At 42.3% G+C, this 17861-nt stretch overlaps 1 protein-coding gene across 1 annotated transcript in view; it reads right to left on the reverse strand.

Moving 5' to 3' along the window:
* Nucleotides 1-8901: 8901 nt before the first annotated feature.
* LOC147729549 (sterol 26-hydroxylase, mitochondrial-like) overlaps nt 8902-17861 on the reverse strand; it is a 206468-nt gene continuing 197508 nt past the window's right edge. Inside the window, exons 8-9 of the mRNA XM_086954442.1 lie at nt 15307-15507; nt 8902-9720 (exon numbers count right to left, since the gene is read on the reverse strand). Of these exons, the coding sequence (XP_086810568.1) occupies nt 9595-9720; nt 15307-15507 (327 nt within the window). The 3' untranslated portion in view covers nt 8902-9594. The remainder of the gene's footprint in view (nt 9721-15306; nt 15508-17861) is intronic.

A 17861-nucleotide genomic window follows, 5' to 3' on the forward strand; every position in this document is an offset into this window, starting at 1 on the left:
AAATCACTTGGCCGAGAATGGGCACAAGGTGTCACCAAGTAAATTGCAAAATTGTAAGACTGAAGTGCAATACTTGGGCCACAGGATTGAAAAGGGGAAACGGAAGGTGTCTCCAGACAGAATAGAGGCGATTATGAAAATGAACGCGCCTACAACACAAAGAGAGGTCAGGATGTTTCTAGGCATGGTCGGTTATTGTCGACAGTGGATAGCCAACTTTTCACTGAAGGCAAAACCGTTATTACAACTGACGCACAAAGGAGTAAGTGATCCGGTACCATGGGACAAAGATTGTTTGATGGCGTTTTTGCAGCTGAGGGAGGACTTATGTCGCGCCCCGGCTTTGGGAATGCCTGATTACACAAAACCATTTTTGCTTTACTGCTGCGAAAGAGAGGGATGCGCTTTAGCAGTTTTGGCCCAGATTCACGGAGATGCGCGTAGGCCAGTGGCGTACTTTTCGGCTACATTAGATCCAGTAGCCGCAGCGTTGCCCGGATGTCTCAAATCCGTAGCTGCAACGGGTGTCAGCATTGAAAGATCGGAAAGTGTGGTGATGGGACATCAGTTAGTGGTGTACGTACCGCATTCTGTGGAATTGTTAATGACCAGGACTAAGACTCAGCATCTGACGAATAGCAGGCTCACACGCTACGAGCAAGTCATACTGGCTGCCGAGAATGTGACCCTAAAAAGATGCTCCGTCTTTAATCCTGCTACGTTGATGCCACTTCCAAATGAGGTGGATGATGAAAATTGTACAGATCATGACTGCCTTGATGTGACTGAACTATGCACCAAACCGAGACCCGATATCGTAGATGAGCCATTGACTGACCCTGATGAAATTTTCTTTGTTGATGGTTCATGTGTAAGAGACGATATTGGTCAGCTGAGAGCAGCTTATGCAGTTTGCACGATTACCAGAGTTATAGAAGCCGCTTGCCTGGAAGGAGTACACTCCGCTCAGGTAGCTGAAATTGTTGCTTTGACGCGTGCCTGTTTAGCAGGTAACAAAATTCGAGTCACCATATACACCGATAGCCAGTATGGTTTCGGGGTAGTTCACGATTACGGGCAGTTATGGTCTCAAAGAGGTTACATGACCTCCTCGGGTTCTCCCATTAGGAATGGAGAATTCGTGAGACTTTTGTTAGAAGCATTGCAAGGACCGACAGCTATTGCAGTGGTTAAATGCGCAGCGCATACAAAAGGTACAGATTTTGTGTCACAAGGTAACCGCTATGCGGATGAAGTAGCGCGTTACTGCGCAGAGCAAGGATATTCTCACACTGATGTGAAAGTGGGGGGAATTCAAGAAAGAACTGAATTGACAATGTTGTTAGACACTGTAGATACGTGGGATGAGCTAAGGAGTGTTCAGGAGAATGCACCAGATGATGAGAAAAAGGGCTGGGAAACAGCGGGTTGTGTGAAAAGCGAGATGAATTTTTGGGTCTCCGCCGATGGGAGAGCAGTTTTACCAAATGAACTTGTTAGTCCAATGGCAAGGAAATTGCATGGATCAGCACACATAGGGAGAGATGCCATGGTGAGAGTATTCAGACAAACGTGGTTTAACCCTAAGTTTAGAGTAGCGGCAGAAGCAGTATGTCAGCGATGTGCGATCTGTCAGCAACTAAACGTGGGAAAGAGAACACCAGTTACATTGAGTCACATTGGGAGGTCTGGGGGGCCTTTCAATAGAATGCAGCTTGATTTTATAGAAATGCCTCCATGTAACAGACTCAGATACGTTTTAGTGATCGTCTGCATATTTTCTAGATGGGTTGAGGCTTACCCTACACGTAGATGCGATACACTTACAGTAGCAAAACTGTTACTTAGAGAGTTAATACCGAGGTTTGGGGTGCCATCCTCTTTGGAATCGGACAGAGGAACTCATTTCAACAGCGAAGTAGTGAAAATGCTATGTTCAGCTTTGAATATTGATCAGAAGTTACACTGCAGCTATCGACCAGAGGCTTCAGGGATTGTAGAGCAAATCAACAGTACAATCAAGTCCAGACTGGCTAAAGTTTGTTCATCGACATCCCTGAGTTGGCCAGACGCACTTCCAGTGGTTCTTATGAGCATACGTAGCACACCTGATAGGAAAACAGGCCTCTCTCCACATGAAGTGCTAATGGGGAGAGCTATGAGACTGCCATCGGTTCCAACTGCAGCACTAGTGAACATCACAGACGACTTGATCTTGGACTACTGCAAGGGACTATCTGATGCCATTAATTCTGTGTCCCTCCAGGTCCAGGCTGCAGAGGTTCCATCAGCACAAGATTTGTGCCATGACCTAAGTCCGGGAGACTGGGTCCTGGTGAAGAAGCATGTCAGGAAGAACTGCTTAGACGTGCGTTGGCGAGGACCATTTCAAGTCATACTTGTCACGAACACTGCGGTGAAGTGTGGAGGCCTGCCAAATTGGATACACGCTTCACACACCCGAAGAGTGCCAACACCTCTAGAAGAAACAGCTCCTCTCTCGGATGAGAATCCGGCGGAAAACGGAGAAACCACAGAGGGGGAAAGCCAAGCTGTGGAGGTGATCGAAGAGGCTGAGACTGTGTTGGAACAGGTCGACGAAGGTCAGGACACTAGCGAGACCGAAGTCGCCTCAGGAGAAGAAAGTAACTGGGAGACTGAATCGGATACCGAACAAGCTGAGAGTGACCAAGAGACTGGTCCAAGAACAAGGAGCAGAAGAACAAGGAGTGACGAAGCCAGTTGGCCGGAGAGAAAGAAAAGGCCAAGCTCGGAAGAAAAGCAAGAAAGAACTCTTGTCCCGATCGCTGAAGAATCGGATCAGGAGGAAGAAACGACAGACTCAGGAACTGAGAGTCCACGAAGATCGAGAAGGGTACGTGTGCCCTGCAGAAGGTACGCCACCCCAGAGTGGACTTATCTAGCAGATGTCTTGGGGACAGAAATCTGGGAGAGTGAAGAGCGTGAAAGTAATCGATCTCGATCCATTTGTGGCAGTGGAGATATGGATGTTGACGCCTGGACTCGAGACTGAGGGATTACTGACTTTCACACTTCCCATACCCCCATACTTGAGTCGGATTAAGGATTTAGTGTTGAACAGATTACAATTTCCAACATTTGGTCATCAAATATCAGAGGAAGAAGATAAAGTCATTCGTTTTGAATTATTGGAACTTGTTGCAAGAGCTGCAGGTACAAGAATAATTGTTGATACATAAAGACTTTTGTATATAAGTTATAAAGAAGAAGATAACCTAGCGCCGAGTGGAAAGAAGAATAAAATTAGGGATTACATTTAGAGGACGGAGAAGGGTTAGGGTTGTCTGTTGTTAAAAATAAAGAGACACTGTTGCGAAAAAGAGACTTTGTTGATAAAAGAGCACTTTACAAACTGAGAAGAAAACAAGGCAAACTGAGGACTGAACTGAAAAACTTTTTCGCAAAAGAAAGAGTTGCGCTGTTTTTGACAACATGGAGAACGGCAACCCAAACAGAAAAGCTAGATGTATAATAGGTACGCTTATAGCGATAGTAATATTTCTCATAATTACAGTAGTGACAATATCATACATAATAGGACATGAAACCGATAAAGAAATAGCAGATGTAAAACTTGTAACGACTTTGAAACCTGCTCTTGTGGGAAAGAAGGAGGAGAGCAATGTTATACGTGAAAAGACGTTACTAGTAGATGAAGCTCGTAGATTACATGTAGACGAGTCACAGGGAAACTTTAGGTCAAACGCATATGCTAAACTGTTATACGAATATATCGATGCCATGGAGGCCAAGGATTGCTATGTATGTATGCAATTGCCGGCTTCTGTAGATGAGGGCATCAGATATCATCATCTCCCATTGACTTATGGGATAACCTGTAGTTTACTGCTTAGTATATTTTATGGTAGAGAAGGGTTTGAGTACTACTTTTCAAATTATGATTCGGTACTGCCAGAAGTTCCGAATTATAAGCAAATGAATAAGTGGGACTATTACAAAAAGGAGGATAGATTAGCCAAATTCTTCCTTCCTTGGGATACACTAGATACATCATATGCACGCAGAAATAATCTGACTTGCAAAGTGTCAGAAGTTGAGAAAAAGTTCATAGCACAAGTAGATGACCGATACCGAAGGCAGAAGATTCTAAAAATGTCAGGACAGTGGAAAACTGATTGGACCGAAGAAGAGAAGGCACATAAAAAGAAAGGGAGCAATGGTCCAATAGCATTGGATAGAACGCAGAAAGGAAAGTTATGTTTAACTCGAAGCAAGACATATTATGAGAGTGAATTCGTAGGTGAAGTTAATTGTGAGCATGCTTTTAAGTTAGAATATTATACGAAAGATTTTATGAAAGGGATGCAGGCTATTCCTAATGTATATTTTGTATGTGGGAGAAATGCCTATGTAAAACTGCCTGACAATTGGTATGGTTCGTGTTACTTGGCAATTGTCTTCCCCAAAATATATCATGCAAGGGATTTAGCGGTCATAGAAAGAAAGGCTTCGACAAGAACGAAAAGAGAAGTAGGAGATGCAGAAGTAGTAGGAGACGTATTTGGAGCGATGTTTCCTATGTTAGGTTTAATACTTAATGATGTTAAGATCAGGAGACTAGCTACAGTCGTAGATAGATTATCTGCAAGTACTGCAAGGTCATTAATGCTAATAGAAGGTGAGATGCAATCTATTAGAGCAATGGTTCTTCAGAATCGGCTTGCTCTTGATGTAATATTAGCAAAAGAAGGCGGAGTTTGCAAGGCTTTGAAGGTTCAGGAATGTTGTACTTATATTCCTGATAATTCAAAACCACTAGAAAAGGTCATAAGTAACATTACACAGATTCATCAAGAAATCGAAGATTTGACAAAAATAAATGTCTGGGAAAAAGTAGGTAAAGGAGTGGGAAAGGTTGGAAGTTGGTTTGCTAACCTTGGCAAAAGTATAGTGTGGTATATATTAAAACCTGTATTAATAGCATTAATTTGTATAATTACATTGTTAGGATTAGTAAAATTATATAAATGGTATAGGACGAACCGGTTACAAAGATCGATGAGAGAACAAGAAAGGAGATTAGCTGCTTTACAAGATCAACAGTATAAAAGCTTGAGAGCACTTGAAATGAGGAAAAGAGGGAATGATGTAACTAGTTCTGTTTAAAGGTGTTATTCAAATTGCATCTAGTGATGACTCCTAAAAGTCATCAAAGGGGGGAACTGAGAGAGCGCAATTTGAATGGAATATATATCGTAGTCATATTTAGACGCATCTATTATAAACGTAGGAATGAGACGTATATCGTAACATGAAGTTGACGACTATGGCGTAAAAGTTAACAGACGTGACCAAAGTAATATAGGAAATGTATAACTGTATTCACTTTAGAATGTATTAGATTTAGAAGGCCTGTATACTTAATGGGTAAATGTCGAAATGTGTAGAAGTGCTTACGAACAGAAGAACGTGCAAAGTGAAATTCATGTACGTGTGTAACATTAAATGCAGAAACGGCGAGAAATGTAACATGAAGAAATGTGCAAGGAGCATATATAATGAAGTAACAAATGAGAATATAAAGTTATATTCTATGTATGAGATTTATATTCTGTGTGAACTTATTATTATTATTATTATTATTATTATTTTGTCAATTTATAGGGCGCAACAGCTACCCAAGAAGGGTTTCCCGGCGCCTAGACACAGCTAGAAGCGAAAAGACAGAAACGGAGGGAAGTTTATGAGGGATTATTGTTCGTACAGCCAGGTCTTTATAAGCTTTCTGAATCTAAGGTTATTATCTTCCTTCCGAATGCTTGGAGGAAGCGTGTTCCACAGGGACGGTCCAAGATAGGCAAAAGATCTGCCCCCTGATCTTACACGTTTGAACCTAGGTACACAGAACAAGGCTGCTGTCTGGGACCGGAGGTTTCTCTTAGGTGTGTAGAGGCAAGCAAGGGATTGGAGGTATTTTGGGGCTCCTCCTGTTTTTATTTTGAACATGTAGTTCAAGGCCTTGAAGCGAACTCTGTTCTCAATCCTGAGCCAGTGAAGGTCTCGGCGATGGTTCGAGACTCCAGCGTGCCTAGGAATTTTACACAGGAGTCTGACCGCAGCGTTTTGCGCCACTTGTAGTCGTCCAATGACAGATTTATTTGCGCCTAAATATAGGATGTTGCCGTAGTCAAGCCTTGATGTGATAAGGGCATTGACTACGGTCTTTTGAGTTGACATAGGCAACATCCATAGGATTTTCCTCAACCATCTGGTTATGGTGAGACACAATCCAGTAACTTTGCTGGCCTGCTTATCCATGGATAAGGCGTTGTCGAGTACAAAACCCAGATTTCGAGCATGGGATACCGGGGTAGGAAGAGTACCCATCTGTTCTGGCCAATGCACGGGGTTCCAGAGATCTTTGTCTTTTCCCAAAATCAGGATTTCCGTCTTGTCCCCGTTCAGTTTTAACTGGTTTGCTGTCATCCAGTTCAGTATTTTTAGTAATCCTTCCTTGAGTAGTGACGGGGAGTGGGGACAAGAATTAGACAAGGAAAAAATGATTTGGGTGTCGTCAGCGTAGTTCATGAGCGTGAGCCCTAGCTTCCCAACAAGTTCTACCAGTGGTCTGAGGTAGATATTAAAAAACAGAGGGCTCAGAATGGACCCCTGTGGCACTCCATGAGCTGCGGGTAAGGTGTCTGATTCGGCCTGTTCTGATGTGATCTGAAAGGTCCTGTTTGCCAGAAAGGATTTGATCCATTCCAGAGCCTTTCCTCTTATGCCATTAGTGTGAACTTTATACTCTATGTATTAAAAGTATTCTACGTAATTGTATTCTATGTAAGATGTATTCACACATGAGCAAAGTATTTGCTAAAAGCGTTCATATATAAATATATGTTAAAGGTTATACTGTGTAGAAGAAGTTGTAGGAATGTTAGAAGAGTTTAGGTCATTTGTGATTATAACCTGACTAACCAAGGGTTCGCAGGAGCATAGTCCAATGTATGTAATTTAGTGGACTCACAGGAGTCGTGAATAGCTTCACATGAAGGTGCGAGCCGAAGAGTCTAGCATTTGTTAGATTTAAGGTGACAAATGTCGAACGAAGTTTATTGCCTAAACATGAGAGGAGACGATTGGAATTTGAGCTTTGTTTTGAATGACCATTCGCAGGATCTAGTAAGGTCAAGGAATCATGTTGTAAGTTAAAGTCTTGTTTAAGTTCATTTGACTTTTGATCTGAAAGTGTCAATTAAAGTCGCCAACAAGAAGATGAAGATGACATCTAAAGAGAAGGGTCAACCTAACGGACGACGCAAGAGATGAAGCAATGGAAAGAACCAGAAACTGACATCATCGGGGAAAGTCCGTGGTGGGCGTCAAGGGGCGTTCCACCCACACTGTGATTGTGTATTTTAGGGACAGCACCCCGGGGAGAAAGTAGCAATTGAAGATTAGGAACAGCGAGGCGAATTGCTCAGAGCAAAGGCAAGGGTAGATGCCTTGAGCAGATGCGCTGAGAAAGATCAGAGCGCAAGGGAGCAGTAGGCCGAGGACCCTTAGAAGAGCGGATGGGTAGGCAGAGAGGGTACTGCTTCTTAAACTTAAGTTACCTTTAGAGGCTAAGAGAGTTTGAACTTCTTTGGAAGTCAAACTGCTGACACCTTTTTAGGGAAAAAACTTGCGAAATAGGGAAGTCACCTAGTATAGAGTAGGGACAGACTTAACTTGATTATTTTTCTCTTTCTGTAGATGACGCAAAGGAACCACTTCACATCGAAACTTTAAATTGCTGATTTTGGAATTGATTTTGTATTCTTTGTATACTTTGAGGTTTATCCTGAAAGGATTGTATTTGCATTCAAATTTGACTTTTATATAAAACTTTTAAACTTTATCAGTGTAAGTGGTTCTTCAGAGTGGCGTCATTTAATGGGGTTTGTCTAAACCTATGTGGGGGTTGTCTTTTACTCAACGACAGATACTAGCGGTCCAAAAATGATGAATGAGATAAATTATTAAATTGATCATAAATTGATACCAAAATCTCATTCCCCGCACGTCTCTGGCACGAAGCCCCATCTGTCTTTTCATACCCTGCTTTTAGGTTTTATACGTGTCTAATCATTGTTTAATTCTTCAGAATCAACAATTTGCAGAAAAGGCCTTGGCACCTATTCACCAACTAAGGGGCCGATTAGGATGGCGGAAGGATTGCAGGTAGCAACCGCCGGCCCGGCATAGGCAATCCGTCCGCCATCCTCACAGAAAAGGGGGGTCCACGGCGGTCACCTTCGCGACCGGCGGAAAAAGTACATACATATGGTGGCGGTGTCTGCGAGACACCGTCAGCCATATTACAATGCCAGCGGTCCTATGCCTTTCCACGGCGGCATTGCTGCCATGGAAAGGCATACAATATGGAAAGGCATACATCTTTGCTTTGGGGGCTCGTTGCGGGCCCCCAGGGTGAAGGGGGTTGGGGGTGCACATGGGGGGTACCTATGGTACCCCCTTGCGTTTCAAAGTACAACGTGGCAGGCACCGCTCAGTGCCTGTCATGTTGTGCTTTGAAATGCACAACATGCATTTTTAGCATTGCGGCGGGCGGTGCTGAAAGCACCGCCCGCCGCAATGTTAAAAATGCGGGATGCACCCGCCACTGTGGCGGGTGCATCCTAATTCGAGGCACGGGACCTCCGCCCCTGTGGCGGACGGTCCCTTCCTCCGACAGGATGGCGGACGGACTTTGTCCATCCGCCATCCTAATAGACCCCTTACATTCTATGAAACTTTGAATTTTGTTTAAAAACAATAAACGAGAAGCAAACTTATCAGTTTCCATGAAACTTTGGCCATCCTTCAAACAAATCACTAGAGCAAGAGATTTGATTCACATGAAATAAGATGAACATTTATATCTAATAACAAACATATATAATTCAAAAAAGGGAATACCTAAAAGAAATAAACATGATAATCATACCAATAGATGAGCAGTATCCGAGGACCATTCAAAGAGGTCTGAAAGGAAGGTGAGCTATAGCAGACAAGGCTACGGCAGGAACTGAGTGTGTGTATGGATGTATGAGGGAGTAAGCGATGACTGTGTGAGTGATGAGTGAATCACTGAGTCAGTCATTGAAGATGTAAATGAGTAAGTGCATATGGAAGTAGGTTGATGAAATAGTAGGTGTAGTGATTTAGTAAGTATGAAAAAAGACTTTATCAGTGAGTGAATGGTAGTGTGGGTCAGTGAATATGAAGTAGGTTGGTAAGATAGTGAGCAAATAGGTAGGTTTTTGGGTGAGTGACCAATCAAATTGTCTTAGTACACACTACTGCCTTTTTAGGTATATCTGCCTGGAAACAAGCAGTGATTTTCTCAGTAAAGTCTATAGCTGAGTGTAACTTAGAAAATGGAGTAAAGCTAAGATAAACTCCTCAGTTGTGTTTCTGCCTTGGGAATTGGGGGAGGCCGATACATCATCGACGTCTGCCAACAAACAGCTGTACAAGATTGATTTGTCTGATGTAAGGCACCACTGGGTATCAGGAAGATCAAGAGCACGGTGCTGGCAGGGATCAGAGTGATGGAACCCTCTCGATGAACTGCAGGTTAACCGGCCTGTCTGCAGCCAGCACAATGCGTGAGATGTGCTTCACCTCCTCCCCTGTTGGGTCAGGTCCTATTTCAAACATCTGGATTATCTGCAAGGTAAAGACAGGAGGTGTGTTATTACAGAAGGCAGGATAATAGGGCATGCATATGACTGGGTCCACACTGAGGTGGCGTGGTGATACTGCTAATCCATGGGCATCAGGCATTTCTGTGCCAGTGCTCAACAAGAGATATCAGGCGTACTTGTGACAGTGCTCATCCATAGGTATCAGACATACCTGTGACAGTGCTCATCCATTGGTACCAGGCATACCTGTGAGTTAGATATGGGTTATCTAGTTGGCAGAGGTATGCACCTTGTCCAGGTAGGGACAACCACTCTAGTCAGGGTAAGCTAGATGCACACTATATCATAACTTGTGCTCACTTTCTGGTAGCTTGACACAGAGCAGTTCCAACATATCTAAGAGGTAATGTTTAAAGAATTTGTGCAACACAGCTCACCATGACAAAATGAAAGCACCACAAAAAGACTCCACACAGGGTTAAAAGAATATACACTCATTTTATGTGTAAAACAAGACCAAAATGACACAAATCCAATAAGTAAGTTATGAATTTCTAAATTAAATTAAAATATAGTGCTTAAAGTCATAAAGCGCATACCGGGGATATCTGGTTGCGCTAGACCCGGGCAAATCCAAAGTTCAGGCCAAATGCAATGGAGTACAGGCTGGCTATAGACTCACGCAAGTCCAGATGAAAAAGTACCTTGGATGGAAGATGTGTCGACGTCAAATACCTGAAGCGAGGAGCAGAGGAGGTGATGATTCATCGTTGATCCCTTGAATGTAGGTGATGCGTCAGTTCTGATCCGCACAGTTGGTGAGGCTTCATAGATGAACCCCTTTGCGAGCCAGGCGTGCCTCTTCGTCGAGCGTTGCCGTCCATCATCATTGAGGCAGTAAGTCCGAAATAATGTTGTTGTGCAACAACTGCATCGAAAGAGATGCACATGTTCTGATAGGCGCAAAGGTATTGATGCATGGATACTGCTGTGTCAGCATAGAAAAGTCACTTACCAGGTCCCAGGACCAGATAGGCACCACTTGGCAAGGCAGTACTCACAGATGGCAGAGTACAGGTGCTGTTGCGGGGTTGTAGGAAGTCTTTGAACGCCCTGAGACTTCAGAACAGACGGCAAGCCAGCAAGCCCTTTAAGTCACTCTGGGTTCAAGTGAGATGGGTCAAGTCCTTTCCTCAGCAGGGCAGAGAGGAAAGCATGTAGCAAGCAACAGGCAACACATCAGAGCAGTAATGCACTTCTTCCAGAGCAGCAGCCCAGCAGATTCCTTGTAGCAGCAGTTCAGGCTTTCCTGGCAAAGTTCTTCTCAGGTCAGAGAACCAGTACTTATACTCAGTTGTGCCTTTGAAGTGGGGTTGACTTAAAAGAAGGGTCCTTGAAGTGCAAAGTGGTTCTTTCTTCACAGCCCTGGCTTCAAACTGCCAGCAAGGGGTATTCAGCCCTTTGTGTGGGAACAGGACACTGCCTATTCAGGTGTGTCAGCTTCCCACCACCTTATAGTCTGGAGGAGCCATCAGATTGCTGATGAGTAGATAGGCACACCTAGCCTTCATTTGTTTGTGTGTGTTTAGAAGGGAATGCACACACTGTAGCTTGCACACACCCCAAATAGTCTGCAGACACACAGAGTAGTAAGAGCAGAGAAATGTCCACTTTCTAAAAGGGTCTTTTCTTATTATAGTAATGTTAAATCCAATTTTACCAATAACAAGGATTTTTCATTACCCTTCCAAAGACATAAAACATGACTAAACTTCTCGATTCTAATCAGGAATTACAACTTAAAAGTGTATTTAGGACTTCCCAATGTTAACCCATGAGAGGAGTAGGCCTCACAGTAGTGAAGAACGAAATTGGGTGCTGGTCACTAACAGGACAACCAAAACATAAAAGTACAGGACCTACCTTTTACTTACACAGCACCCTCCCGTATGGGCTATCAAGTGCCTACCTTAGAAGTGACTTATGTGTAATAAAAGGGGAGTGTAAGGCTTGGCAAAGGGTTTTAAATGCAGAGTTGAAGTGCTAGTATACTGCACACACAGGCCTTTAGTGGCAGGCTTGAGACAAATTTGGAAGGCTACTTGTGTGGGCGGCACAATCAGAGCTACAGAACCACTGGTAGAATTTAATTTACAGGCCTTGGGTATATGATATAATTTACAATAAATTTCAAAGTAAATTAAATATACCAATAGTGGATAAACCAATGTTTCCATATTAAGGGAAGAAGCACAAGCATTTTAGAGCTGGTCAGCAGTGGCAAAGTGCTCAGAGTCCAAAGTCCAACAAAAAGTATCAGCATAAAAGGACAAGCAGGAAGGTAAAAATGTTGGGGTTGATCCTTCAGAGACGACCATTTTCTAGCACTGTGCCAGTGCTCATCTATGTATTTCAGGCATACCTGTGACAGTGCTCATCTTTGGGTATCGAACACACCTGTGACAGTGCTCAATCAGGGATATCGAGTGCACCTGTAACAGTGCTCAATCAGGGGTATCTTGCGGCTCTACGACAGCAGTCATTCCACAATATCTTGCACAGCTGTGAAAGCACAAAACCAGTGGTAGTTTGCATCCCTGTGAAAATGCTCATCCAGTGATCTCTTGCATAAATGTGATAGCACTCACCCAGGTATCATGCCAAAATATGAAACAATCAAACTGCATTAGTATAGAAAGCAAAACCTTTAACATTACTGACCTCAACCACACAACACCTATATGTGCATTTTGTTTTCACAGAGCCCATGCACATAGAAATGTTGGTAGAACTTCATTATCAGAAGGGGGGGGGAAGCACACTGCCTCACCTCCCAGCACAGCTTATTTGAATATTAGCTGCAGTGTTTCGCCAAAGTTGGTGCAGATAGTGCTGTAAATCTCTAGACATATGTGTTTCTGGATATTATCCATCATCAGTATAGATAAAAAAAACTAATTTCATCAGGGGTTGCTGAAAAAGCTTTTAAACTTGTGGTAAAATATTACAGTTTTGTGACCGGAATTCGATCTCAAAACAGTATAAATAAATAAATAAATACATAACATATTGATTTGGTATTTGGAAGGGACGCCCTAAACATGACCCTTCCAAATACTAATTTGAAAATGCAAAATGTGAATAATATTTTGTACATTTAAAAAAGCATTTTTCCTGTTGCAAATGGACAGGTTCTTTGAATCAGGCTGTTTGTGACCGGAAGAAGGCTTTGTACATATAGGGCCAGATGTCTGATGCTTTTTTGAGGTCACTAATGGCACAATTTTCAGAATCTGGACTTTTGCAACTGCAAAATGCTTTTTTGTATGTACAAATGCCCAAATTCTGATTCTGCAACCTATCACCAAATCGCAAATTGGGTATGCGATTCAGTATTAGGAAATGGCGTGTTCAGGGTGGTCCTTCCTAAAAGCGACTCACAGTGGTATGTGTAAATGTTGTGTGACCAAAATGCGGCCGCAAAACATTCACATTTTACCACTCCGAGTTGGTGGTAACCCATTTGCAAATGAGAAGGGGTCCCCTTCTCCTTTGTGAATGTTGGGACTGCCTAGGCATACAAAATTAAAAGATAACTTTTCAATTTATATTTTGAAATGCGACCCGTTTTTCTTTAAGGAAATCACAGACATGGTCTTTAAGCAATAACAGACATGGTAGTCTCATGACCCAAGCAGGCCACCATCCCTGTGATTTTAGTGATTCACAAAGGGTTGCAAACCGAGACTTACCTCATAAATATTAATGAGGTAGGTAGATTTGCTACACACTGGAAATCGCAAAATTTGTAAAAGACACATTTGTATGTGGGTGTTTGCGATTCCCAAATAGCGAATAACAAAAAAATTTGCTATTTGAGAATCGCAAAGCCAATCCTATGTACGCCTCGCCCCTGAACCTTAGTCTTCTACAAAAGGTCCGACCATGTAACGGGGCTTGGAGAAAGCGCAGACCCAACATAATAGCCGCCGGATATGGGCCCAACATGCACTCATTGTGCTGTCAGCCACAGCCACACAGTCTCACCTGTGCTATTTCTGTACACATTTGATAGAAATACCTGACCACACTTTAGAAAACTAGTATCAGTAAGGAAATAATTACCCCCCAACCACTGATTTTGTGAGGTTATACTGGACAACAAGCAAATTAGACAAATCCTGCCTTGTGGAAAAAGATAACAATATGAGGCATAAGTTTGTGGTTGTGGGACACTTGTGGACTCATGTACATACAGTTTGGTATGTGCGTGATTTCTGCTAAACACAGCACCTACTCTATTCACTATCAGGGGAAATACCATGCTGGCTTCACCTGCAGAAACCTTTCTCTGTTCACCTGTCCTGCACTGGGGCATCGCTCAATGCAAGAAACAACGTCTACCCTATTCAAACCTAGCTGTACATTGTTCCTGTTCAGGCTCCAAAGAAAAGCTATATTCGGAAGCTGTCGGGAGGTGCAAAGTGTGCGACTCTAGGGATTTTGGGAGGAAAGATATGGAAATTTTTACTTTTGCAGCTCTCACAATGGAAGACAAGTAATGAGAGTTTGGATGCTGAGGCTGTGAAGGTGTCCTACAGCAGCCACAAATATTGTTGAGAGATTCTCTGCAGTTCACAGAATCAGGGTGGGGGAATGTAAGATCTACAACTTGTTGAAAGGGAGGCGGGGAAGATTTTCCATTAATGTCACAAAGTGAGGAAGAAGAGGTTATTCTAGAATGTTTTTCTTCTAGCAACCACACCATTTAAAATAAGCAATAGTAATGCCAATAGGTCTGGCTTTAAAGGCATATTGTAATATAGCAATAGCATGGGAATGATATGTATTCGTGTAGAAGCAAAGAACGGTACAATAATATTGGTGTTGGTATAAATTTGCCCTACTCAGATCTGTGCTGCTTCTAAAGAAATACAAGATAACTTTTCTAGTTATCTAAGGCACTTTAATAGCATTACAATGTCATGTCTGTGTCCCTGAAAGTTCAAGCACAGGCAGCTGGAAAAATAAACAAAATGATCACAGCTGTTTGGTGGGCAGGCCCTTGTTCTGCTGAAGCCCACAACTTATTGCCACTTAAAAAAATTACTTCTGACTCCTAACATGTGGGCATCTCCTTTCCCGATGATTCTCATATACTTGTCTGGCGACAGCTGCACTATCAAGACAGACCATAAAAACTATAGCTCGTCAAGTTGCAGTCTTCTGAGCTGACTTACAAACACTGCTAAAAAGCAATGCTCTTAGAAAACATAAAAATGATAGTAATGTCAACAATTGAGGTATCTTTGAATAGTGGCACTGAGACTACTTAAAAATGGCCACTAGCCAGGAAACGCAACATTTCCAATTGCAGCATTCATTTTCAAAAGTCATTGTAGTCGTGTACTCTGGTCCAATTGTTTAAATGTCAGCAAACCACTCCTTAAACTCATATTATGACTGATGCATTCAAGAGACCCTGCCTACTGAACGTGCCAGCTGATGCATCAGATCTTTCTACACAGCCTGATCTCCATCTCATGGTGGACTTGCATTCTCCGTAGAGGCATCACCTTCAAGTGAGGAACAGAAGCCGCCTACTCACCCGCGACAGTGCTAAGTGCATCTCCAGCTCTGCGATTCGACGGCCCACGCAGGCTCGTACCCCATATCCAAAGGGGATGGAGCTGAAGGGATGGTGCTTCATGCCTCCATCTCGCAGCCAGCGCTGGGGCAGGAACCGGTCCGGCTCTGGGAAGTTGAGCTCATCTCTGGAAAGTGCAAAGTGGCACATGACGAAGAGAGTCTGTTGAAAAAGAACAAAATAATGTAAATGTAAATGTGTGTATACTTGTAAAGCGCACTATCACCTAGAAGGTATCTTAGCACTGTATACCGCTGTGGAACCCTTCCTGGCTTTCCATGTGAGATGCCCCTTACTGGGCACCTCCAAGGTGAGGCCAGGCATCCTAGCGCTTTCATGGGCCCTTGTGGAGATTAAGCAAGCTATTGCCCAGAGTTGCAGAGTGGGATCCATGATTAGAGTAGGCACCTAGGCGAGATTTATCGAGTCCGTGGACATTGAGCCCAAGACCCTGCCGCGTCGGGAATTGAACCCTGGTCCCGGGCCAGACCTCTGCCTCAGGGTCTGCCGCTCTAATCGGTGAGCCACACTTTTCCACCATACACTTCTAGAAACGGTGAGGCTACATACACAGACACACTACGTACGGAGCCAATTAAGGGCCTGATAAAGAGTTTGGCAGAGAGTATACAGCACCACAATCTTAAAGAATATCTCATCCACTGTATCCTATGGCATTTGTAATATGGTAGAAGGAATTTGTGAAGGAGTAGTCCATCCACTAAACTTAAATCAGGTGGATGACCTAATTGTTTTAAGCATATAGCCCTGGTTTATTTCAGCAATCTTTCAGGTTTTTTTTTAATAACAGATTCTATTGAGTTTTACGGTACATGACGGGTGGTGCCCGAAGCATATATTTCGGATACAGGTTGTATGGGATCACTGACAAAATATCGATTACACTAATATAGAATTACAAAAATATCGAGGTTAAAATATCGACTACAAAAATATCGAATTCCTATCTACAAACAGCTAAGTACAAAAATATTGAATCAAAAATATTGTTTACAAAATATATAGTTGTTGAAAATATCAATTTTTTTTAAATGTCTTAAAAATAATTTACAATTAATGAAATATTAAAAATAATCAACTAGAGTAAAACAGAGTAAAATTTAAAGCTCTCATTACGATCTTTAAAATTGTCAAACAGGGAAACCCCCCTCTGCTACAAAACCTGACCTGCCCCTATGTTCCTAGCCGTGAGCTGCGCTCCTCCTACCAACTTCTTCTGAAAGTACCCCGAATAAAACGCTGTCGCACTGGAGGTCGCTCCTTCAAGGTCCTGGGACCCAAGCTGTGGAACGCTCTTCCTCTTCACATACGTTCCATAGAGTGCCTCTCGGTCTTCTGTAAGGCAATCAAGACCCTCCTATTTCCAGCCCTCTAGAGTAGCTCCCAGATCCCCCCCCCCTCCCCCCTTACGGTAGGGTGTGTGTTTGTCTATCAGCGCCGGGACGCCCCATTGCTGGGGTAGCTGTTGCGCTTTACCAAACCCAGGATAGAATAGAATAGAATAAAATATACTTAAAAATACTTCAATAACCTTAAAATTATTAAATAATTAATTTAAGTTATAAAAAAACATACCATTTTATTTTTTTAAACATATATATATATATATTAACATAATATTAATTAAAAAAGTACAATATTCCTACCGTAGGATAGCAGGAGGGTAAAATTTACTATTACCTCTCCAGTGAGTGCAACAGTAGGGAAAGCATTGGATAGCGTAGGGGTAAAAATTACTATTCTCACTCCAGAGAGTGCAACAGTAGGGAAAACGCTGGATAGCGTAGGGGTAAAAATTACTATTCCCACTCAAGTGAGTGCAACAGTAGAGAAAGCGTTGGATAGCGTAGGGGTAAAAATTACTATTCTCACTCCAGAGAGTGCAACAGTAGGGAAAACGCTGGATAGCGTAGGGGTAAAAATTACTATTCCCACTCAAGTGAGTGCAACAGTAGAGAAAGCTTTGGATAGCGTAGGGGTAAAAATTACTATTCCCACTCAAGTGAGTGCAACAGTAGAGAAAGCGTTGGATAGCGTAGGGGTAAAAATTACTATTCCCACTCCAGAGAGTTCAACAGTAGGGAAAGCGTTGGATAGCGTAGGGGTTAAAAATACTATTCCCACTCCAAAGAGTGCAACAGTAGGGAAAGCATTGGATAGCGCAGGGGTTAAAATGACTATTCCCACTCCAGAGAGTGCAACAGTAGAGAAAGTAAATATTTAATATATTAATAAAAAGAAATTAAATATCAATACCAATAAAAAATGTATTAAAAGTGATTACCAATTTAATATAATGTAAGAATGAATCAATTAAAAATACAAATACATATTAATTATTAAAATGCATTACCTATCAATACAAATTATTTACCAATTAACAATTGATTAATTAGCAATTAAAAATTAATTAACAAATAATTCACAATAAATACCAATAAATACATTAAAATATTTAATTAATTACAATTAAATTACTTTCCACCCTATTTCCC

Source organism: Lissotriton vulgaris, chromosome 2_1 (assembly GCF_964263255.1).
Source record: "Lissotriton vulgaris chromosome 2_1, aLisVul1.2, whole genome shotgun sequence".
In the NCBI taxonomy this organism is placed as follows: Eukaryota; Metazoa; Chordata; class Amphibia; order Caudata; family Salamandridae; genus Lissotriton; species Lissotriton vulgaris.